Source organism: Gymnodraco acuticeps, unplaced genomic scaffold (genome assembly GCF_902827175.1).
Source record: "Gymnodraco acuticeps unplaced genomic scaffold, fGymAcu1.1, whole genome shotgun sequence".
NCBI classification, from domain to species: Eukaryota; Metazoa; Chordata; class Actinopteri; order Perciformes; family Bathydraconidae; genus Gymnodraco; species Gymnodraco acuticeps.
Genome location: NW_022992351.1, coordinates 6,420,688 through 6,446,123, shown reverse-complemented (window position 1 = coordinate 6,446,123; position 25,436 = coordinate 6,420,688). Strand labels below are relative to the sequence as shown.

The 25,436-nt window shown below is 42.9% G+C and overlaps 1 protein-coding gene across 9 annotated transcripts in view; it reads right to left on the bottom strand.

The window, feature by feature from the left end:
* The window catches only part of prdm16 (PR domain containing 16), a 170,144-nt gene that overhangs the window by 74,632 nt on the left and 70,076 nt on the right, over positions 1-25,436 (bottom strand). For all 9 annotated transcript variants that reach the window (XM_034209521.1, XM_034209518.1, XM_034209520.1 and 6 more), the window contains exon 3: positions 3,054-3,101. In XM_034209521.1, the coding sequence (XP_034065412.1) occupies positions 3,054-3,101 (48 nt within the window). The remainder of the gene's footprint in view (positions 1-3,053; positions 3,102-25,436) is intronic.

Genomic DNA, 25,436 nt, shown 5'->3' with positions numbered 1-25,436 from the left:
TCTGAAGATGAGGATTAACACTCACACACACACAGACACACACACAGAGCACTGACTGCTTTCTTTCACCCTGCTCCCTATCTGGCTACCATACTTTTAAATCTAAGGAATCCAAAAAGAAATACAAGTCCTCCGATACCCTATTAACTTCCACACACACACAGACTTAGGTGTCTGTGCAGGGTGTGAATGAGAACATACGTAAGAAGGGCCTAGACAGCTAAACAGACATATAGTCCTGTTTTGTATGGCGGACCAGACCAAACCAAACAATCCCTGATCCTATCACCAATAGCCACTGATAGCAATCTATAGCTCCAACAACACTACACCGTCTGCTGGGAGAGAGGAGGGAATGAAATGAGAGGAAGAGGATGGATAAAGTAAGCAGAGAGGGAATTCCGATAATGCTACTTTTTATTCTCTGCCTGTGGGTGGGGTGTGAAGATGCATGTGTGTAATCCAATACGGCTCGGCCCATGTCGAAGCAAGGGCTGCATATGAATCCGAGGCCTTAAACCTCACACAGACACACACACACACACACACAGCAGTAAGCTCTGGGCAGCTTTCAGTAAGTGGACTGGAGAAGCTACAATAACATTTTTGCTTCCGTTTTATCCCTCGCCTTAAACGACTCTGCCAGTGCCCCCCACTCGCCTTCACATTCTTTCAGGACTGACTCAGCAACGTGCAATGAACCTGTGTTTGTGGTCAGTTTAAATAAGTCAATGCCCGTTTCTATGATAACTGTATACAGTACCTATATTTATTGTATACATATTTTTCTGCTTTAAAGATGAATATAAATATGCAGATTTTTTGAGATTTTAATTTACTTAAATTGTGTCTTAAATAATATTATTATTTATTTAATTAGAGTGAAACGTATCTATGTATCTACACAGTGTCTGGTATAATTCAGTATATAATTAATTTTAGAATTAAATAACTTTTGGTCTTTTGGGTACCAAATACTTATTTTTTGACAAATATGGGGGTTGGTGTTCCCTGTGCACACACAACAGATGTTTTACTGTAATATAAGAGCTAATAACACTTACAGTCATGCAAAACCACACACTCACACACACACACACTTTTCAGCAGTTAACTACTTTATTCAAGCTACAACTCAATTAACATTCTGCCTCAATCAAGCATAGCGATGTTAATGACATGGTGGAGAAAGGAGTCAATGTTTATGTGCCTGTGTGCGTTTGTGTGCGTGTGCCAATGCCCTGTGTCTGTGTGACTGCACGATGTGGATGAATGAGTCATGTCATAAGGAATGGCTCATGCATAATTTCATTCATATTCATAACAGCCATGTGGTCTGCCACCGCCCGATGAGGGCCCACCGCAACTCACACTCTGCATAATGAGATGTGGCCAGTGTGTGTGTATGTGGTGTGTTTAGATTTGATGTACTGTAGGTAAGCATACAGTATGTCTGTATTCTGTCATCTTTGTGCGTATTGCAACTTCCCGCTCCTATCAGTGCATGTATGTGTGTCTTTTTACATGTGAGTGTGTAGATGTGTGTGTGTGCAGAGTGGTGTGCACGGGCCACCCTTATGAAGAAGGCGGTTAAGTAGTTTATAAAACCGTCTCGTTTTTTCCACATTGTACGAACATGTGGGGAAGAGGGCCCAGCCCAAACCACCTGCGGTCAGCCCTTTAAATAAGCTCATTGACTAATGTAGGATTTCACATCAACCAAGCAGTCAGTGATTTGCATGCCCGCCTGTTTATAGAGGGTACAGCAACAAGACCCTTGACCTGAAATGCAAATGAGGAAATTAAAGTGATTTTGTTTTTCTAAGGGCCAAATTGGTCATAATTGTAAATTATGCCAAAACAGGTTTTAAGTGAAATACGTCTTGCTCAGGTTGGTCACAAGGCATCTCCTCTCACACACTGCTTTTATTAAGGAGAGCTGGATTACAGTATGTAGGGAAAAAATAGTTCACCATTAGATCTTCTGCTGATGTTTTTACCTTCCTGTCATGTAAGATAAGACACAATGCATACATATACTTGTGTGGCTTACTCCAAAACTCAGTTCCAATTTATTTGATGGCTAAATCCATGATGAATGTCACAACATAATGGTTGTTTTGTAGATCTGTTCTGTCAACCAACTATAATCAAAGTCAACTTCGGAATTATAAACACATTTTTCCATTTAAAACTCATATGGTAAAACTAAATATATGTTTTCAAGACAATGCAAACAGTAGGTTTTAAAATATTTAAAATACTGGGGCCTCTAAAACTCACTCATATGATAAAAACCCTATATAATTTACTGCTGTCCCATTTCCAACCATTGATTTCTGCTTTAACCAACGTGCCATTGACTCGTGTTGGAGCTACGCCTGCATGGCTTCAGTCATTCTGAGAAAGAGTGTCCACTCTGCTGCAGCCATTGTTCTTTCATGGACCATTAGATGGACATGAACTCTCTCGCTGTCCTTTCTTGACCCGCCGACACTGGCCGTAAAAGCAAACTGCCCACCCTCTTCAATAAATGTATTAGCTCATAAAGTGGTCAGTGACTGGTCAATGGGACGTGTCGGTCAAAGTGTGTGTGAATGTGTCCGTGTTTTTGTCTGAGTGAAGAAAGGTTTTCTGTTCTTTGATAAGAACGGCCTAATAGTTACTGAAACACTTGCCAATGAATCCAGCTTTAAAAAAAATATGCTTTATTTGCTCGACTGAAGCTTTTGTAGGAAGCTCAGAGAATGTAACACCGATTTAATATTCTATTATGTTATCAAACTGCACCATTCAGACTATATTTTCTGTACACCAGAAAATGATGAAGCTCCACCAGAGGAGTTGAGAGGAAACATTGTCACATTTTCTGACAAATACAAAAAAGAAAAATAAGTATTCCTTGTATGCTGAATATAAACTTCCACTTTATGTATCCACCCTAACACGATGATGTCTTTCCATTTCTTTGATGTATAGGAAAACCCAACAGGATTGCTGGAGGTACATACATAGGATTAATGACATATAATAAAGAGGTGAGACCATCCTACCTTTTTGATGCAGCTGTCAGGGGAGGCTTCATCATGGTCATTCATCATCTATTAACACACAAACAAAATTGAGATTGAGAATCTGTTTATTAAGGCATTAAAAGAGAATATTGATTTCTGCATTTCAGAGGGCCTCAGCCATGGCTTATGACATCGCTGCTTGAGGACATGAGCAAAGGGTGTTCACAGTTCATCACACAGACCCTCTGGGCTGCAAATGTGACCAGAGGGATATAATAATGGATTGAGAGGTCACAAAAACACACACAGAAGCAAACACAACACTACACGCACACACCCACTCTGATGAATGAATGCCCCGCAGATTTGACGTTAATTCTCCGCTTCAGCGTTGCAGGACATTTCGCTGAGACAGTGTCCGTGAGTGTGTGTGTGTGTGTATAATTAAGCCTTCAAGCAATATTTACTGGGGGCAGATGGGTGGTAGAATGCTCCCAGTGTCTGCCAGAGGAAATGAAGGAAGTGGGGGAATGATGAAGAGATGGGGCTGCCCCTGCTGCAATGAGAGGGCATTTCACATATAATGGCAACCCAGAGTCTCTCTCCGTCTGTCTGTCTCTTTCTTTCCTTCTCTGAAGCCCATTGATGGCCACTGAAGATCAAAGAAGAGGTGCAGACTGTTTTCAGAGCAGTTTGAGGTTTGGTGGGGGATCAGCGTGGTACTTTACTGAATTTAAGTGAAATTAGGCCTATAAAACTCCTTAAAGCACAGACACATTGCATATCTGATCCTCGCTTTTCCTGCACCGTATCCTCCTCATCAGCCGTTTCACAGTATGTGTGTTGTTTGGGTGTTGTGAAAAGACTGGCTGCCTTTACATTAGAGCTGACATATCAAAGTTTGTATTTCCTAAGCCAGCGTTACCCCCCGTGATTGGGAAAGAGACATTTATCTACTGTGGAATCTGCTGTGGAAACTGTGGAGCCATTCTTTCACTTGTGGCATACAGCAACTTCTCTTATGCACCTTTCTACACAAGGCTTCAATTCACAAGAGGTGATTATTGTGTGCATGTGGATGTGCTTCTGGATGAACTGTCCATAGGTTTCTCTGTAAGACTATTAATTCTTCAGTTAAATAGAAAAACTGTTATCGGAAATCATAGCACATAGAAGTTCACTCTTAATTCTTCCTTCTCTCTTTCTTACTGAATGGTGAACCAGATGGGCCGTATGTGCACCAGTGTGCCATACCGAGTGGTTTCCTATATTAAGCTGTCAGGGGATCTTTTTCTCAGCCTCAGAAAATGGGAGCAATTACACCACAGATACTTACAACAATGTTTTCAGCCTACTTACACATCATCCAAACCTTTACAGAAGCTTTGTGTAACTGAAATCAGGTTTAAACAATGCAAACACATTGTATCCGCCTCAAAATGTGTCAGTTTGTTTTGACTTGTAACTGTAGCTATTCTGTTTTAAAAATGCGCAGACAGAGTTTTGAGGTTTGGTAAGTTTCATTAAAATCTGATCAACATGTGTGCATGAGCTAGATAGAGAGTCTGGTTTCTTTTCAGTTTGATGGCATTGAAAAATACATTGTAGTATGTATTTATTATTCTCAAATCATCGTATGCATTTTGCTCCCAATGAATGGGAATGAAACACTCTCAACACTCAATAAGCTAAAGAGTTGTGAGTTGGTATACGTGATCAAAAGTGTTTAGTTTCTTTGAACATCAGGTTTAAAAGTGCTGTTTACTCCCTGCATATAGTTTGTCAGTAGGTAATAACACTGGCCTCTATGCAGCATCTTCTGAGGGTGTATGTGTATTTCTGAGGGTGAGAGAAATGTTTGCTTTTTGTAAAAAGAACCAACACTGTTACAACATGGCAACTTCTTTTATTTGTACTACTTTGTTTACTTATCTATAATGTGAAATACATGCTTCAGTGTAACAGCTATGTTGGGTAAAATAAAAAGGGGTTTCGGCATAACTATTTAGTAGTAAGAAAGACAAATTACCTTAATGTTTCTGCTCGGTAAGTAAAAGTGTGCTTGTGAACTTTAAACATGGCGATAATAAAAAGAGAGGGAGAGGAAGAGAGTCAGCAAGGGAGAGGGGGAGAAAGAGGACTTCCCCTTTCTGGTAATGCACAAGACCAGCTGCAACAGTTTACAAAACCAACAGCTTGGCTGGGTCATCTAAAATGCTACCAGGCGTTCAGCAGGACAATTTCTGGACTTTCCCCCTGTTCTGTATGCTAAATGCCAAGTGTAAATATGTGTGTGTATCAAATTGTGCAAGAGTAACCTAAAACTGTAGAAGACATGCAAGCAGACATGAGCGGTTTTACTGATGCCTTAATGTCTTTCAGCTTCAGGTGGGGGGTCGGGACGGTGTGGGCTTTCTATCGTCCAAACCTCAGTTTTGGTTCCAGAAACACTGAGCTGACTGTCAGGAAAATGCTAACTATAAAGCTTCATGGCTTTGATATCTATGCAGATCTAATCCAAACTGTTTGTCTGTTGAAAAGATACCAAATTAGGTTTATTTATTTAATGAAAGGAGAGTGGTGAACAGGGTTTCCAGCGGGTAAGCGAGGGCTTGTGCAAAGATGACTAACTGTAACACAAGGGCAGGTGGAGATGCTCTTTCAACACTGGCATACTGTGTCACACACACACACACACACACACACACACACACACACACACACACACACACACACACACACACACACACACACACACACACACACACACACACACACACACACACACACACACACACACACACACACACAGGGCACGAACACACTCACACACACACAGGGCACGAACACACTCACACACACAGGGCACGAACACACTCACTCAAACACAGCAGACAAACACACAGACAGACAGACAGACGCACGGAATGGCCTGGCCCTGCAGCAGAACCCCGCCAAGCAAATAAATAAGCTATTAATTAGGGAAGGAAAATGTGATTGGCCACTGACTGGCGGTGCTATGATTTATTGCACGTGTCACCGTCATCTCAAAGTGATTTTTACTCGGGGTCGGTGAGACAGGTCCAAATAGAGACTGGCCTATGTAGAGAGGGATAGATTTTCCACTACACAGAGAGAGGTAAAATTGTCCATTTGTTCTGTATCTACCCTGCTGAATGCTGACATGTCAATATGTCTTATGGAAAAGAGAAAACACTGCGAGGGTAATTAAAAAGTGTGTGTAAGAGTGTGTCTAGGCTAACAAACTTCTCTCTCTGGCCCATATGACCTGAAACATAAACAAATCCAGCCGTGGCTTGATGAAAGTGCAGCCACCTGCAGAATCCTTCCACCAAGAGCTGTCTAGAGTCTCATTAGGGCTGTGTGTAAAAGTGTGTGTCCGTGAGAACGTATGTAAGTGTATCTCACCGTGTCTGTTGTGTGTGCTTTCACACAAGGAGGGAGGGAAAACCCCACCGACATTAGAGTTTCACTGCATAGCTTTTGTTATTGGACATGGTCAGGAGTTTTTCAACACCACTTTAGCACCATTCGTATTGACATGCCATGATGACCAAGCGGACAAAGAAAACACAACGTGGGGAAAGACACTCAGTTAGTGGACTGCCTCATTGTTTTCACAAGAACTGTCACAGCCTAAAACACATGATGGAGCGAAATCCCGCACAGTTTATTTCCAGAGCTCATTTAACGTGAAAAAACAGCAGAAATGCCCTAAGAGGGTTTTCTATCCAGGGCCCATAAAGCATATGTTGTGGTTTTGCATGTGCAGCTCAAGTCAAACCTTCAGAAAAAGACCCATCCATCATGACTTATGGTCACGCCAATGGGAAGGCTGAGTAAGTAGCTATAGCAACTAGAGGTGGACCTTACAAAGCTTACTCATCATCATCCTCAGGCGCTAGTAGAAGAAGAGGGCCCCACTAGGAAAATGTTATCGTTCTGTTGCCAAAAACAATTCTCCTCGACTCTGGGCAACTCTGGATAATATGAGGCAATACAGCAACACGGCCCAATAGATGGCTGCGGATGTCACAAAGCCACAAGTTTCCAACAAGAAACAGCAGCAAACAAACCTCAGGTTTTTTTTAAACAGAGCCCTGACTGACAACCCATTGGTTGCAAGAGCCACACCAAGAAAGCCACAAATTGAAAGTTTTGCTATGCATTTATTGGGAACTTTTGCAGCTCCTTGGCACGTTGACAGGATTTCATTGTGGTAGTAAGGCCCTGGACGAGTTATTGATCTTGTTGACGTATAGATGGGAGAGGAAGCGGTCTTTCACTGTGGGTCGTGTTGAATAATAAACTGCATAGAAAGTGAGTTTGTGTCGGAGAGCAAGAGAAGAAAAAGAAAGAAAGAAAAACGAGAGGAGAGGCTCTGTTTCTCATTGCTGGAGCCTTTAAAATAGATCTAACCGTCATGTCAAACATGATCTCAACAAATGGATATGACTCCTCTGACTCCTAGATACTGGTAAATCTGATCGGAATACTTAATAACAATCAATGCAACAGTGCGGCCGCTCCAAAAAAGGAAGAAAAAGAAGTGTGGGTATCAAGTCTTCAGTGTTTTTTTCTCTGAGGTCTCTCACTATCAACTGAACTCCCTGATAACAAACCTTTCGCACGTTTGTGCCAGAATCTGTTAGACATTGTTTGACTAAGGATATGTCTGAATCAGTCTGCTTTTTAGCATTAAGTCTGATGGTGACTGGTTGTAGTTCCAAGTCCATTCTCTGGCTTGTTCTTTAAAAGGGTGTAAGATGGGGCTATTTCAGGACTTCCCAAAGATAGGGGCCTTGACAGCTGATCCAAAACAAGCCCCGAGTTATGACTTCTTAAAAACATGCCTTAACAATGAGGTTGCTCACAGGACTTTAGTAGGGAGGTGGGGAAACTAAGGCAGGAGAGAAGGAAACAGATTAGACTTTAAAGCGTCTTTGTGTTCAAGAAAAGCGCTATAGAAAATAAATGTATTATTATTAACAGCACAACTAAATACTAGGAAACTGGGCGTCCATCAGATAAAATATATTTATGAAAACTTTAATAAGTGGACGTCTTGAGGTGCCTTGGCCAAGACAAATATCAAGGGGAGTTCTGATAGGAAACTTTCACTCCATCTCTTTGTCTTAGTTGATAGAGAAGGTAATTATTAATATAATCACAGTTTGGTACCTTAACTCCATCTCCACTTTGCTGTGAAGCTTAATGTGAGAAAATCATATTGGTTAAAGGTAAATAAAAGGATGCCAAAGGAATGCATGAGATACCATTGTCTAAAAAGGAGGATTAGATTGACACTTATCATGACACGTAAAGCTAACACTGTTACCCAACCCTACATCCAGATGGGTCTATGCAGGGTGTGGCCTATGACGGAACTGAGAACTGTTGGTGAGATAGAGCTTAGCGCACAAAGGTTAGATTTGGAAGGCAAACACTCAACTATTGTGCGACTCTGGAAAGTCACGGCCACTTGTCAAATACAAACGGCTGATATTTACAGAACGAGCATTGACCCCGAATGTCCTGAGAGTCTTTGTGTGATTTATGAAGAAAATGCCATGGTGAAATATCCTGGCAGGGTTTGCATTGACTCCGGACAGGCTTGTCTCATCATTTAAATGTACTGTATAGATTCACAGGTCTTGCAGAAACATGCTTGTTCTAGGTGCCACACAATATATTCTGGGTAAAAATGAGTGGATTAAATATGTGGTATTCATACGTATGACAGTTGGAGCGTTTGAACTCAAGAAAGTGATGCCACAAAGGTGAAGTGTTCACTTAGTAAGCAAACAAACCTTGGGAAATAAGCTAATCTTCATGAATAAGGAAAGACAGGACTCCGAAGGGGTGTGGAGGAAAACAGCAGGAATCTGCAAATGTATTAAAAGGGTCATATTTTCATGGGGGCCTTGTATGACCATCCATCACTTGACGTCCAAGGCCCCTTATCCTTTTAAGGCCGTTGACTCTGAACTTGATATCGACAGAACCATACAGATAAATTATCTCCCTGGCCTTCGCTTTATTGATAAGTCATTTGGGCAGATGATCAGTAATAATCATAAGTGAATAAGGGTGTGCCAATAGATCTCGCACTAGCAGATGTTGTGACAGCCGCAGGGTTGAGGCCCAATAAATAACCCCACCTTTTGGCCTAAGAGGATTGCCTACACAGCATCAGTGGCAGCTGTGGCATGCCTTTCAGATAATGATATATCACGTCCTGCCTCTTCATTTTGATAAAGGTTGCAGTTTATCGATATGTGGTAGCAGGAAGAAAAATAATATTGCCTTATTTCTAATGATCTCCTATTCTTCCCATGACACCTATTGCCTCGGAGCAAGCAGGGGGTTATGGGAGTAAGATTTAGGGTCTTGCCTTGAGGGCATATATATCGAATCAAAGGTCATGCCACGGATGCTTTTCATTTCACATACTTCAGCTGAGCGAGATGCTTGCGCAGCCTATGCATATATGAATGTTTACATTTATGAGCTACATAAATCTGATATCGGCTTTTCAGCTGAGCAATGTCATATGTTTCATATCTCCATTTCCCCTTGCAAACTGAATTTGTGTATTTAGAAATATACACCAGACCACACTGTCTGTCTCTCAGTCGAGTGCCAATATCAAGCCCTAATTCAAACCAGGAATTCCTTTAGGTAGGTAGAAAAGGACGCGGAAACACAGAGAGGGGGATCTCTCATCGCATCAGGGGCTTTTCTGGACAGCAGCCACTGAGATATTGTCACGTGACGACGGATAACTGGCGAGTAAATTACGTATCGTTTATCGGGGTCCAGCTAAATATTTACAACGTTTGCATATTTTAACATAAACAGAGGGGTTTTGATAGCTTTTCATTCCTCTGCTCTCCCTCTTTCTTCTAATCCAATATATGTACAGGAAGAACAAGCTGGCTCAAACAAGAAGACAAGATGTGGACAGAAGTTACACAGCAAGACTTAGGGAAATGAGGAGAAAGGTAAATACTTTTTGAGAAAGCTATGATCTGTACTTGTGTGTGTTAGTCGGTCAGGCATCCCCTGCAAATCCATCCTGTGGCTTTTCTCCATTTTTGACCACACACATGTATACTAGGCGTTTGGGCGCGGGCCCAAACATAGAAGTGAAAAGTCTCTAGTGACTTGGAGGCTAAGTGCGTGTATATATTGGTCAGTGCTTGGGACAAGCAAGGGCTTTCTTTAGGACTCCGAGGGTTTATACCAAGGTCATGCCCTACACACGAGGATGATTATGATGATGCTTGAGAAGGCCAAAGCCACGCCGAGTGACTCGCTGATGAGATTTCTCCTGCATATAAATAAACAAGGCCTGCTGTGGATTTCCTGCTCAGAGCTAAGAGTGTGTTTTTGTTTATGTGCAATAGGGTTACTTTGGTGATATTATTTTTGATCTGAGAATTTTTTTTCAGAACCATTACATTATTACAGGAGTAAAAGTGTTTCAGTGTTATTATCAAAGACTTCCCACAGCTCCTCTGTGTTCTGTACACTAAAAGTATCCACGACGTTTCTTAGCTTAGTCTTAACTCTCTCAATGGTCTGTTTGTACTGGTATGGCCTCTATTTACAGGGAAGACTTAGAGCTTAGCTGTTAGGTCATCAGTAGGACAGAGGTGAATAGTTTGATGTGTGCTGAGGAAAGAGTTAACATAGTTGAATGTTCATAAAAGCTCTTTGTGCAGTCTGTGTTTTAGTCTTTGTGCATGACTGAAAAGCTGCATTAGGAATAATTAGCGTGTTTCTACATTATAGGATATATCTTTGGCATTCTAAAATAATATGGCTTATTTCAACCTGAAGCACGTACACAAAATAAATACCAACAATAATAATGGCAGCTTAATAGTTGTAATGGCTGCTATTAGCATGTGTATTATTTTGAGCAGGATGTGGAGATAAAACACAAAAAGCATTTGTGTTTAACAAATGGACTGTAACTTGTGCACTGTTTATCCTTGTGATTTCTTCTTGTGGCCAATCAGATTATTTGCACGGTGGAAACATATAAAAGACCAGAGCAGTTAAGGCAGCTGCTACTGCCAAAAGATACTGTCTGAACATGCTGGCTACAAATGTTTTCTTTCACTATGGTGGCCACATTTTTCATGGGTTTTTGGGAAGGAAAAGTTATTGCAAAATGCATAATGTTCACTAAATCATGATGACTGATTGTTTTAACTTGTTTTACCAGGAATTAAAAATGTAATTCATAATAAATGCATACCATGTATGCTTCAACATACTTTCAGACAAATAACTGAAAAATAAACAAAACATCAACTGTCCTCAGAATAAACAACATAGAATTGTGAAAGTTGACACTAAGTGGGCATAAAATAATTACACAGAGTACTGAAAAATACATTCAAAGAGCAGCAACAATTGGAACCCAAGGTACCATTGAGAAATGATTGATCAAACCCATTGTGCAAATGAATCCCCGACCATTCTGCTCTCATTGATTCGCTCAGTGTAACATTTGTTGCTGCACAGAAACCTCTTTGGGGCTCTCATGCTCCGCGTACAGTTTTATTTTCTTTCCAACCCTTCCTCTGTCTTTCTGTACACACACTCTATTTATCCGTGCTCCCAAGAGATAGCAACATTTATCACAACGAGAGCTGTCTCCAAGTCCACAGGATCAACCCATCACCCCCACAATAAATGTCAAGCTGCCGTGATTTATGCAGCTAATGAAATTGATTAGAAGGCTACAATGTCCCAGAACATTGTAATCGCGTGATTCACTACTGTCCTGTTTACTCAATTTTCTTGAAAGATCAAGCAAATTGTGTGTGATGAAACCAGCACTGGCTGGTTAAAACAGGTTGTGAGATATCTTGTCAACCACCGTTAACAATGAAACAGTTACATCTTTGGAGCCTCTGTCATCAGCCTTTATGGTTTGGCCTTGAGGACTCTTCGGAGAAGACATAATTGAGTGAAGATAGTGTAGCAGCCCCACTCCCATGTACAAAGGCCATTGTCTGAAGTGTGTGCCATCAAAACTAAAGATGAATTGAAGTGTCACAGACTTTGATAATTTCAAGGATGGTCTGAGACTTCAAAAGACTTCATGGTAATGATGTTGCAAAGGTGATGATATGATGCTGCTGGCTGTCCTGGGGCACTGAATGGAAAAACAGTGGACTTTGTGGTGCAAGACACTGCCAAGTAGAATTTTAATATCTGACAGATACCTCATGATATTCCAAAGTTCAATCTTTCCTTATTATATCTAAACCCAGTACTGTTATAAGTCAAAAAGTAGCCCTCCATCACAGGTGTGTCAGACTAACAAGTACTTTTTACTTTGCCAAAGGCAAAACCCACCTCAAATATTTAGGTTTATATGAATATCCATTCAGTTGACCTTCGGGCTCATCACCAATGAGTTTATTAGGCGGGCCATATAAGGTGAAGGCCTTTTACAACCCTGTTAGTGTGAAGCCAAGATCTCTGTCACTGAGATTGATGTTCCCCCGGCTTATCGAGTGCTTCCTTTATCAGCAGAAACCTTCAGCAAGGGATACTAAGTCCCATTTGCACACCTCAGACTTGAGACTCATCAAACTTAACAGGACTTTATCATTGTCATCACCAACTGTTAAAAACTCTTATCATTATTATCTTCATTGGTGTCAGGTATACCAGTTACATTTTTATGTAGAGCTATAATCATCATCCTGGCTGTTAGAATAACAGATAGGATGCTCTGCCCTGGTCTCTGAACCCTGGTTTATATGGTCTGTCTGTCTGTCTGTCTGTCTGTCTGTCTGTCTGTCTGTCTGTCTGTCTGTCTGTCTGTCTGTCTGTCTGTCTGTCTGTCTGTCTGTCTGTCTGTCTGTCTGTCTGTCTGGCTGGCTAGTCCATGGGATGATGACGGATGACTTTATTAGGGGAGTAGCATGGTCACAACTTGGAACTGGGACTTTCCATTAGTCATGTAACAAGAGCAATCAGCTTGGAAAATGTTTGCAAACACCCTCTTGACCCTTTTTTTGTTGATTTTATATCTGCAAAGCCAGAACTTGAGCTATTCTTTGCCCCTACCTTAGCATATTTCTATGAAAGAAAAAACATACAAACTAAGAGCAGAGGAGAAACTGATTTCAAAGCCGTTCACTCATTAAACTTGTTTCTTATTTTGGCCCCTGCGGTTGTAATATATGACTAAGGGAGAGAGTTATTGGACAAAGGAGGAGGGAGGGAAGGAGAGGGGCGAGCTTGGTGAGAGGAAACTTATCTGTCCTTGGGCTGTGGGACAGAACACAGAGCCGGCTTTATTCGGCGTCTCGGCCCTGTCGTTAAGCAACGATGACACACTCCTCCAGGACCACATTAATCTTTAACAGTGTGATTTCTAAAACAACACCAATGTTTTCCCTGAGGCACGTGGGGAGAGAAGGCCCTGTTCAGTCCCGCCGAGCTCAGTCAAGTTTTCCTTTTATTCTCCCTCACACTGTTCATGCTTGAGAGTAAAGAACAGGGGAAGCGGTTAGAAATCTAAAAAGATGGACAAGAGTTTGAAAAGAAGAGACGTAGAGTATGAGAGCAGAGAGTGGAGCTGGAGCAGACTTGGTGCAACGTCACCAGATGTTAAAAGCCCTTGACCTCACTTACTCACCCTCACAGTGGCAGCTCCAGTGGCTCCCTCCCGCCACACATTACTGTTGTTAACAGTGTTATCACAGGGCTGCCCTGGGCAAGATAAAGACTGTGGCTGCTGATGGGCCTTAAGTGAATGAGGGACTGGCTGCAGACACATAGACAGAGGGGAGTGTCAGTCAGCCTGCCTCTGGTTAATGACAGTGGAGAGATAGAAGCTGAAACAACATTTTGTGGGGAACTATGTGTGTTTAACAGCAGGCTGGGAAAAAGGGAGAACGGGAGAAATAGGACAGTGCCACTAATGTTGTTTGGGTTTTAGGAGCCAGACAGGAATCTTGCTTTCTCTCTCCCTATCAGGGCCGAGGGAGGCAGCTTGGCCGCTTGCTAGTGACCGTTACACAGCATGATAGCGCTGCAGCTTTGAGGTTTTCCATCGGGACAAGCAGGGGGCCTCATAAAGCATAAATAAAAGATGGAATATGCAGTGAGCTGATTCTGACGGATAACCAAAGCCAAAACCACTAGCTCATGATGCCAATGGATTCTTGCAAACATCTCGTCTCACAGAATAGCATCTCCCTTTAACTCTGCAAGAGTGATAGGCAAGCTCTCTTCATAAGACTTTTTTAGGACTTTTTGAGGCTGTTAAGCTGTCGGAAAGGTTTATCTTTTCTGTATCATTCAATAACTTCCATGTGCTTTTCATTTCTCATCTCCGCCCTCCTTCCTCTGTCTCCTTTCCGCTCAGTGCTCCACACAGTATACAGAACATTGGGCCAAGGCTAACATGTATCTATAATGTGTTCGTCTCAGGCAGCCCCCCGAGGAGAGGAGCGCTGCTCTGGCTCCTTGGCACAGCGGACAATGTGGGTGTTGTGTGGAGGAGCTGGCTGGCTGTACACTCACAAACGAGTCAATCTGGGGCCACTGCTGAACTGCTGCCTGTCCTGCCGCTCTAGTGCCTCAATAAGACCACTCTTTACTCATTTAAAAAAAAAAAGAAAAAAAATCTTCCCCTATTCATTTAGCATATTTTTCACAGTTGAAATAAATAGGAAATCATTTTTGGATCCACATACAGAATTTGTTCTCTTCACACTCAGTGCAACCCTGTTGTATGGGCCTGTGTGTCTCTATAAGTGTGTGTGCTTACATGAGAGTACTCCTTTTCATAGTGCTGACACCCGGCAGATTGAGACATCAGGCGCCTGCTCGCTGTGGTAAATTAGCCATTCTTCTCAAGGGCTAATTGGAAATCTAAATGTTTTGCAGGGGGAGAGAGGAGCTGTGAAGGAATGCGCTCTGCCTGGGAGCGGAAAATCAGATTACAGATTTGTTTCAATATTTCTTTTCAATGATATTTGGTGTGAATGTACTCATCATTGCTTTATGGAAATAAATTGCAAAGAACAAAACATATTTAGTGAATAGTAGATACTGGAATGCAGTGAACAATGTTTATCAAGAACCCTTTGTTGAGACATATTTTCATCCTGAAGCCCTCGCCACTTTTAATATGCAAACACTCAAAGCTATGAATTAGAGGCAAATACATTTCCATGTATAATGACCCAACCGCAACAAAAAAAACATTAATTACAGTGCCCCCATCTACATAATTCAGAATAAAATATGAAACAAAAAATGCCAGTAACACTAATTGACTAATTCATCACAGGGCTTTGTTGGTAAATGTTCCACCCTGCTTGAGTAGTTTCAGCTAAATTAAAACATTTGCATAAAGTTACGGTTTGAGCCCCGCCAGTAAAGTAGAAAGTCAGACAAAATATTGTTTAACAGTGGTGCATGTAATAATTATGAATACCACTTTCTTAACCCTTTAGTAATGAGTAGTAGTGATCTCTACTTGAAGTCTACTAGAAATTGTCATAAAATATGATATTGGTCATCATTGCATGTATATCTTTTTAAATAATTGAGTCTGTTTTGTACTTAAATTGTGAAGATTAAACTTTACTATTTGATGATTTAAAACTAACAAAAAAAACACTTCTTTTGAATTCTTAATTTCTTGGCAAGCATCATCTTCAAGTCAAAGTGGTGTGACTTTGTTCTTTATAAGCAGACGGTCCTGTGAATGCGGCCGGAGGCTGGCCCGTGCACAGTTATGGGCGGTACTCCCTGTTGTTGGGGGTGAGTCTGAGGTGCTGGGAAAAAGGGCCGTGCATTCACAGTAAATGAAGCCTTGTGAGTAACCGTGGAGAGTGCTTCTTAACTGATGAGTCTAGAGACAACTTCCCAGATCTTATCTGCCACATGGAGACACCCACAATGCTAAAGACCTACTGCTATCTTTAGACCAATCCACAGAAAGCCACTGAATAGCTTAGTTTTAGCCTCAGCCGTAAAACAAATCTAAACACTGTGAATTGAGTTTCGTCTCATTCTTCTTAATTGGCAGCAGCAGGTTTTTGCCTCTTTTTCTTCAGCGTTCAATATGAATAAATGCGACAAGCTTCTGATCGCGGCTTTTCAGCCTATGACTGTTTATTTATCTATTTCAACTACACCCAAGGGAACAAAAGGCATGCAGAATGGCCACTGACAGCCATGTCGAATATCTCTTTCTGCCAAATCTGGCTGTTTTCTCTCACTGCTGTCACTTGATGTCTTTATGCAAGGCTGAGAGTTCACCACGATGAAAAGGGTGGGGGCGAGCTGAGCGAATGACCCCCACAGGAGGGGAGTATTAAAAGTAAAATAGAGAGCGAGACCGAGGGATGGATGAACCAGAAGGCGGGAGAAAAGTAGAAGGGGGAGAGGGGGCACCCCTGCCGGGTCCCAGGCATCTCGGTTGGCAGTCCCCATCTTGGCTTCAGACGGCTTTTGTCAAAGAGGGGAAAAGAGGGTCTCTTCTTCACTTGGACATGGGACAATAGACGTTTTGTCAGTCCGGGAGGGGGTGTCAGTGGGGGAGTATGGAGAGATGCTGAAAGAGGAATAAAGCCAAGGACCCATCTTCACAAGGGGTGGGGTGGTGGCGGCGGTGGGCAGCCCTTTGGGACTGGGCAGATGTTGAAACAAGGATGATTTATTAGCCTTAGTGTCCTTGGTGGCACTTGGCCACCATCCCAGATTTAGGAGTGAGAGAGGGTGACTGGGAGTAAGAGACAGGGGGGACAGAATGAGGAGGAGGATGGCAGCTATGTCTCAGAGACATCTTAATACCTTCTATGGGCATGGGGCGCTTCTTGCTCCCCGACCGCCATGGTATTTTTGCCCGATTCTCTCGTAGAAAAATAACTTGGTTGGGAGTCATCTGCATCACTGAGCTGGACCTTGTCACCCAGCATTACCCTCTCCCTCCAAAACAACCTCCCCCCAACAAACCCAAACACACAGACCGTGTGTGCAGCCCTTACTGCACCACCACCACCATCACCACTATCCCTCCCCTGATTATATAAAACAACAAATTACCAAATTAACATTCCCAACAGCCCTTACTCTCCCTTCACAGTTCTGGGCAGAGACACTTTCAAACTTGCCAGAAAACAAGTCTAAAAGAAAGCTTTCTATGGGTGCATGTGGCTGTGTTTGTGTGTATTATGCATGTTTTGCATGCGTGCGTGGTCATAGAGATCTCCACTTGTTGCTATAAAAAGATTTTTTTTTAAGAAAAGCTTAAAACATTGTGTTGCTGTGTTTCTGAAGCAGCCGTAGATCCCTGTAGCTTAGGGTCTGCACTGTGCTGTAATTGGGAGGTGTCACATGTTCAAAGTCACAGCGTGTCATCCTGTCATGCCACCCATGAAGACCCATGAGCCGAGTTGTGGTCAGAAGCTACTGAACCTTAAGTGAGAAGAAATAAGACACATTCCTCGGTGCAAATCTTCCTTAACCGTTTTATATTTTTTACGGGTTTCCCTTTCCATCCCCATAGCACATATCTCCCTCTTCTTTAATCCAAATTCTGCCCTTCACTTCCCTCACACCTTCAGCCAACACTTTTTCCCAAACCTCCCAATTTCAAAATGTTCCTTGCTTTTCCTGTCTCCTCCCAGCAACATTCAATCTTGCAACTTGTTGGTCCACCCTATTTCTTAGCCCTTCTGCTGATAAACTGTAGGATGGTTACTTAAAGTAGTGAAGGAAAGTTTGGACAGCTTCCATCAAGGGTACCCAGGGGGAGATTGATTGGCAAAGTAATTTACTGCCCAGTGTCCGTTCCACGCTCCTCGTTCTCTACCTCTCTCCCTGCACTTCTCCTGATCTGTCCATCAATCCATCCAGTCATTGGAGTGCAACTCTTTACAAATCCATACCTGCTGCCTGGAGGTATAGGTCTCAGTGGGAGTGACAGCGAATGTGTGTATGTGTGTGTGTGTCTATGAAAAGGTCTGCATGTAAGGTTAAGGTGGTGGGGGTCTATGTAACCACCAGCCCAGATGAAAAAGACTGATTGTCTTTGGGTTGATGAGGAGATTAATGGCTAGACGGCTGTAATAGTGTGTGTACGTTGTGTGTGCGTGCATGTGTGTATGTGCACATGCGTAGACAATAGGCATGTGACTTCGGAGGACTGGAGGAGGGGGCAAGAGCTTTTGACATGAATGAGAGGGAGGGTCATCTATCATCTAAAGAGAAGGGTTGAGAAGGGCTTGGAGGAAAAGGCAGGAGAAAGGAGAGAAGAGGTTGCCGGGTCAAGTCTCCATCACTCTCACTGTCTTCTGTTCCCTCACTGTCAACCTCACGGCGACTGACCACTCAGCAGACCCCACTTCAGCCTCTCTACGGCTGTTCTCCCTCAAAAAACTGGTTCCCCCCTTGCACAGGGCCCCCGGAAACTTTTGTTCCGTTCATTAGTACAACAAATACATACAGATGCTCAGGGACGGAGGATGCGGGGAGAGAAAGGATTTCTAAGCGCATACCCCCCCCCCAAATAACTGCTGATTTGTGGACAATCTGCGTCTTTGTAAACAAATGGCATGCTGAGGAGCTCATGCGAGAAGTGGTCTCATTATTCAATGTAAACGTGGACAGTTAAGTGTTTAAACAGGGTATTAGTGATAGGATGGTCTGTGATTTGTTTGACTTATTATTAGTTTAATACTGGGAAAAAAGAACAAATGCGGCACGTGAAAATGAAACGGACATCCATGAGTAATGGTTAACTGACAAATGGCTGCGGGACATCTAGAAAGGTGCTGATTTTAAGGTGTGTGTGTGTGTGTGTGTGTGTGTGTGTGTGTGTGTGTGTGTGTGTGTGTGTGTGTGTGTGTGTGTGTGTGTGTGTGTGTGTGTGTGTGTGTGTGTGTGTGTGTGTGTGTGTGTGTGTGTGTATCTAGTGTCTTACATAAATGTTATGTCTTAGAATGAGTCCTTATTGCTAATGTCAGCATCCCCATAATCAGGTTTAATTTAATCAAAGCAAAGCCGTGCAATACTTTTTTCCGGCTTTGATAGCTACAGTATTTCGGGTTAATGACTTTTGCCTCGGCGGTGTCCATCACAATTTCCCCATAAAAAAAGGGCCATGAAAAATCTATTTGCCTGGTTGGATGATGAAATAATTTCTTTCCCATGGAGAAACGTCTTGATAGGAAGAGAGACGGCTGACTTACACCAGAGGTTAATGGCGAACATGGGACAATGACTGTGTGTGTGGGGAGTAGTGATGGATGGAGAGAAGCAGGGAAGATGGGTCTGGGGGCACAAAGACTGGCATACATGTCCCTCCGCCCCCCATGACTGCTCCATCCAAACTTTTTTTTACTACTCAATGGCCCGTTTTCTCCTGTGTGTCCCATGAATTATGTAAACGACTATGGAATCCCTTTCTTCAGAGGAAGGCAAAAAAAGGGAGGAAGAAAAGATAGAAGTGAGCAAAATGCCTCCTCCTCACTTTTTTTTCTCTTCCTCACGCTGCCTCTGAACAACCTTTCATGTTGGCAGTGTGGGCCTGGGTCTGGGATCTGCGGCCATGTGAAAGGACGGTGGTGGCCGCTGAGTTGGTGGAGGGGGAGGGTCGGGGCACAATGACACATACGAGGAACCGAGGAGGCAGGCAGGGAAAGAATGCCGGCCTTGTTGTTGGACGGCTTGACATTGATTAATGAGAGAGAGAGAGACGGAGAGAGAGAATAAGAAGAGAGGGGTGGCATTGGTATAGTAGGCCAGACAGGGGGGGGAGTTGGACTCTCGTAGGGGTGAGAGACTCCGGAAGAGCCTCGGGCTGCACTGCTGATCAGGAAGAGGGTGGCTGCAGTGTAACACCGCCCATCAGAAAACGTGTGAGTGTGTGTGTATGTGTATGTGTATGTGTATGTGTGTGTGTGTGTGTGTGTGTGTGTGTGTGTGTGTGTGTGTGTGTGTGTGTGTGTGTGTGTGTGTGTGTGTGTGTGTGTGTGTGTGTGTGTGTGTGTGTGTGTGTGTGTGTGTGTCTGGTGATACCCGGACTTTTTAGCCTGAGGGAATGTCTGTCTTCTCTCATAAACAAAAACGTATGTAGGCACACACAATTCAACGTAGGTCACATCAATCCTCATCCATCAAAGGGCTCCTAAAAGGCTGCCATCATCATTATCATCATCATCATCATTAGAGATGCTTTGTTGTCACTTTGTCACACGCATTTGAGAAGCTCAGCTGCTCCATGGAAAGGGAAAACAGCAGAAGTCTGAACTCCACAGCGCATGAACCCTGTTGCTGAAGTTTGTCAGGGATATACTTAAAACACCTGCTATGGTTAGTTAAGTTCGGAAAATGTAAATTGAAACTCTCTTTTAAAAGCAAAAAAGTTTAGAGGGCATGAGAAGAGGCCCCGGCATCGTAAACATTTAAAAAAGTTCTTAGCTTGATCGGTGAGCAAAATGTGGATCATCGTGGTTTGAGAAGTTTAAATGGACATATTTTATTTCCCACAGGCAAAGTTAAGAGGAAATTAATTTAAGCTGACCACAGGAGGAAACTAACAACTTTGCTACTGCTAAGTTTGCTACTAAATACAAAACGGGTTAGAAAGTATGCTCGTTTTTTCAAATGATGTCTATCATATTTTATCTTTCCTATCTTGTCAGACATTTCAAATTCTCAAGTTAAGTCCCCTGCCATTCGTTGTCTATGCTGACTGAGCAATGTTGACCTTTTTTTTACATGAGGAGCTACTCCACGCCGCCTCCGTCTCCAGCCAAGAGGGATTTCAAAGCCTCTCCTGGATGTCCCAGAATCCTTTGTCTCCACTCTCATCTATAGGTAAGCACAGTGTGCGCCCCCCTCCCCAACACCAGCCTCTTCAAAACTCTGTACAATAGCCAGATTTCCTCCCAATTTGCTAGCAGAGAATAGGAGGCTCAGGAACTCCTTTCAGTAGCTTTGAATGGTGGGCCTAATTCAGACTCAATCTTTGGGTTTGCCAGGCCTCACCCCAACCTTAGCTGGCCTTACTTTGGGGCTCCTGACTTTGGCTAATGCTAGGGCAATCCGACCGTTGAAGGACTTAGCCTTGCACACATTTGCGCCTCTTCTGCAAAACACGCCGGCTTGCATTTATACTTTTGTGCGTGCCAACTGATTTTTCAAATCTTACTTGATAATGGTAAGCCAACGAAGCACATAAGCTCTTTCTCAGTAATGTTATGTTCTGGGAGCTTCCCATTACAAACCACAGGCCTCTACAGTTTGCCAACCCCAACTGGGACGTGGAACTGGCAACTTTTCCCATCACAGCCTCACTTCCCTAACCTCAAAGTGACCAGTGCTCCTCGGACATTTATATGTTGTGAGTGTTTGTGTGTTTTTATAGACTTTGAATCTACTCCACTGACCATTTGTTCTACTTGACCTCTCTGCACTCCCTTCTGCCTCAATTATGCAAGCACACACGTCCACTTTGCATATTTGCACTTAGTTTTCTCCTGACACTCTTGAGGTCAGTTCTAATCAACCACCCCTTGGTTGTACACACACTGCACAAACACATACACACTCTGTTCTCACCAGAGTTCCTTACAGGCGCCCACCTTCCAGGTCCAAGGACTGCTATTAAAGCAATCAGGAGCTTTCTAAGCTAGGTCAAGAGCAAGGTACTCACATGGGGATTCTGATTTGAATTATGCAAAGGAAGGAAAAGGAAAAGAAGCAGGAAAATAAAAAGAGGAGAGACAGAGAGAATGATGGAAGAGAAAACAACATATATAGTCACAAAAAGGTGAAACCTTGCAAACAAAAGAAACAGTAGAAGTGATTTGAGGTGAGCAGGTGATTTCTGATGAGCCTATAAGGGGACTAAACAGTGAGGAATTTAAAAGATTAGTCTTAAGTCCAAAACTCTGACCTTCAGACCTGATGAAGCATTAGAAAACACGGAGAGGACTGAAATGGTGGGACCACACGCAGTTTTGTGAGAGCGTGTGTGTGTATATGTATGTGTGTGTACTTGTGTGAGTGAATATGTGTCCGTAAGATCAGCTTTCCCTGTGGTCCATTCAGTGTCTAGTGGCTCAGGATACTGAGACAAGAGTAGAGAGAGGAAAGAGAATTATCTTGAAATACAACTGGATCCTATTTGTGTGTGTGTGTGTGTGTGTGTGTGTGTGTGTGTGTGTGTGTGTGTGTGTGTGTGTGTGTGTGTGTGTGTGTGTGTGAGTGTGTGTGTGTGTGTGTGTGTGTGTGTGTGTGTGTGTGTGTGAGTGTGTGTGTGTGTGTGTGTGTGCAAAATAGACAGTGAGTCAGTAAGTGAATAGAGACAGTAAACATGGTAACTGTGGAGCTGATATAGTGGAGAGGAGGGAAATGAGACAGAATAAGTGTGCCTTATTTGTGTCAACCTGATATTTTCTATGTGTGTGATTATGTACTGGCTTATGTATGTTCAACTAAAATTGATTTAAGTGATAATGGTATTCAAATAGTATCTGATCTAAAAGAGTTTAGCCTCTTCCACAATTTAAAGGAGATGGAGGGAGTTTTTTTTGCTCACAGCATTCAAAAATGACTTTTGAAGAGGCCGTGTCCCAATAATATGAAGAAAATGTATGTTTACTCTTTAATTTTTGCTTCTCTCTGCCCTTTGAAGACAAGTCCTATTCTGTAACTGACGAAGGTGCTCTTATAAACTATTGCATCAACAAATGATACCTTAATGGAATGCAGCACAACAACAAAAAGAGAATTAAATACAATTTTACTGAACTGAAACCCCTCTGCAAAAAGAAAAGGACTACAAAAATTCACTTGTGAAAATAATAAGCCGATAATTGCCCCGTTGTCCACCTATGTCATTGTACACGTGCCCCTTTGTGTGTATAGCCGAGCTTCCTCTGGACAAGCCTACCCTGCGGTGAACATAATCATGGCCCTGTCGTCCCCAGGTTAAAGGCTCACTGCTGGGTCCTCTGGCACTAATGCAGTGCCAAACTATAGGGGTCACATTAGCCCATGCTACTTCAGCATGCATTACAGTAGAAAGAACTCCACTCCCCATTAAAAGCCACCAGCAGGCTATGAAGCGGGCCTACCTGTGATGGCCTAAATGAGTCACTTAATGATAGCCGTGCTGCGGGAAAGGAGTGCTCAGACAAAGAAATACTGATTGGACACTGATTTAGTGCGAGGGTCAAAAGAATATGAGTCAGTATATCATATCAGTTCTGTCACTCGTGTCACTTCAGGGACAGCAGGGGTCCAGGGTCTGAGTGGTTATTATTAGAGACCACATACTTTACATACTTTTTGTTACTTTTGGACACATTACACTGTGCTGCCTGCTGTGAAACCGCTTTTTGGATAACGACTTCCACAACCTGTCTATATGTATAAGACCAACGTTGGGGTGATGCTCTTACGCCATTATGTTTCAGGGCTATTATATGAATTGACTTCTATGCTTGTGGAATGATGGATAACAATGATTCTGTGTGTGCGTGTGTGGTGTGTGTGTGTGTGTGTGTGTGTGTGTGTGTGTGTGTGTGTGTGTGTGTGTGCGTGTGTGTGTGTGTGTGTGTGTGTGTGCGCGTGTGTATTTACTATAATATGAAAGTTGCAGGCCAATACACTATTAAAGATTTATACTGTTTCTACCCTTCAGTTGTTGTATACTGTGTGTTGTGTTTCACATTATTTCTCTATATTGCTTCTCCAAGTGAAAAACACAAACCACTTGAGGGTCTTTGTACGATTACTAGAGTTCTTTTCATCTTCCTATAAGTTCATTTATTTATCCTGTAGACCAGGAAGAAGGCCCACAACATCCTGGAGCACTGAAATCAACTCCTGTGTTCCCCTGGGTCCATCAGCAAGGTCAAGTGAACAGCAAATATAGGTTCAGAGCCTCATTGGAGTCTGGGGCCATATGGCGGGTAAGCAGCATGATTAATGAGAAATCTGGGCTGATATTAGGGTTAATTGGCTCTGTTAGTCACCCTTTAGATACAGCAGTTCTTGTCCTTCGTACTACTAGTGTTGACAGCAGAAGTTACTCTACCGACTTAGCAGACTTGTGTGTGGTGGTTGTGTTATGGTTTCATGTGTTTTAAACCAATTGCTTTCTTCCCAATATAAACAAATATCCTTATTTAAATCAATAAGGTTGAACTCAAATGAATCAACCTGATTCTGGCATTTCTTTATTTGAAATTAACCTGGCAATTGCAGCCAAGCCTAAGAATCTTGTGCATGATTTTATATAGACTATGGTTCATCTTGAGCTTTTAGAGTGAAACTTGGTCCAAACATCCTTAAAAAACGTTCTCAATGGATGTTTGTATCCTCGCTGCGGGATGTGGGAAGAGAGGGCGAGTGTGTCCCCGCAGCGGAGATGAGAAGAGGGTAAGTGAGCCATGTGGAGGAAGCCAGAGGGTGAGTGGTGATCTGTAAGACAATACCCTGCTACCTTCGCTGACCCCCCTGTCGGGCCACTCTGTTACCTGGACAAGATGGGAGGTATTAAGTGGCCCGCTGTCCCGCTAGGTTGAGTTGCTGATCCGCTAGCCAGAGAGGAAAGCCAACCCCTACTCCCATCTTCACTTCAGTGGGAGCGTTTGTTTTGATTTTTGTCCTCTCTTTCTCACAGACAAACCTGAGAGGCCCAATTTATCTGGGATGGAGTGAGGGGAAATAGGGCGCCTTGCCACTTGAACACTAGAACTTTAAGCCGGCAACGGTTGGCCGAATCTTTCTGCCAATGTCTTCCGTGAGTGTAATGCAATGCTGACATACAAAGAACAACAGAGGGCTTTTGATAATGCATTAATGACAGATGAATAAATAACACATCATGATATAATAATATCGTGGTAAAGACATTGGAATTGATGACAACATATTCTGGTTATTTGATGGATTTAGCATCCGAAGAAAAATGGAATCAAAAGCCATCAATCCCAACATGATTTATTTTCTTCAAATCTAGAGGACATCTCTCGGTTTCCTGTGAGGAGTCAACAATGTGTGCTGGTGCCCACCCACATCTTTAGGCCGGGCAACACAGGGACTGCGGAGAGAACAGGAGGAACAACTTGCTCATTCTCAACCAAGACATGGGGGCTTTGGCCCAAGGGAAAAAAAGACACCCAATATCCAAAATCCCTCTCTCAGGGCCATCATGTGAAGAATTCCCCCTCTTCTCCTCCTCCGGTGCCCTCCCTCCCTCCCTCCTTTCCTCTTCTCTTCTTTTCTTTTTTAATCAAGCCGTCTGGGGTTGTCAGGTCTTTTGAGACGAGGACTCCCAGCCATGTGAAAAGTTAATCCCTTGTGGGCCTTCTTCTCCGTGGCGCTCATCTC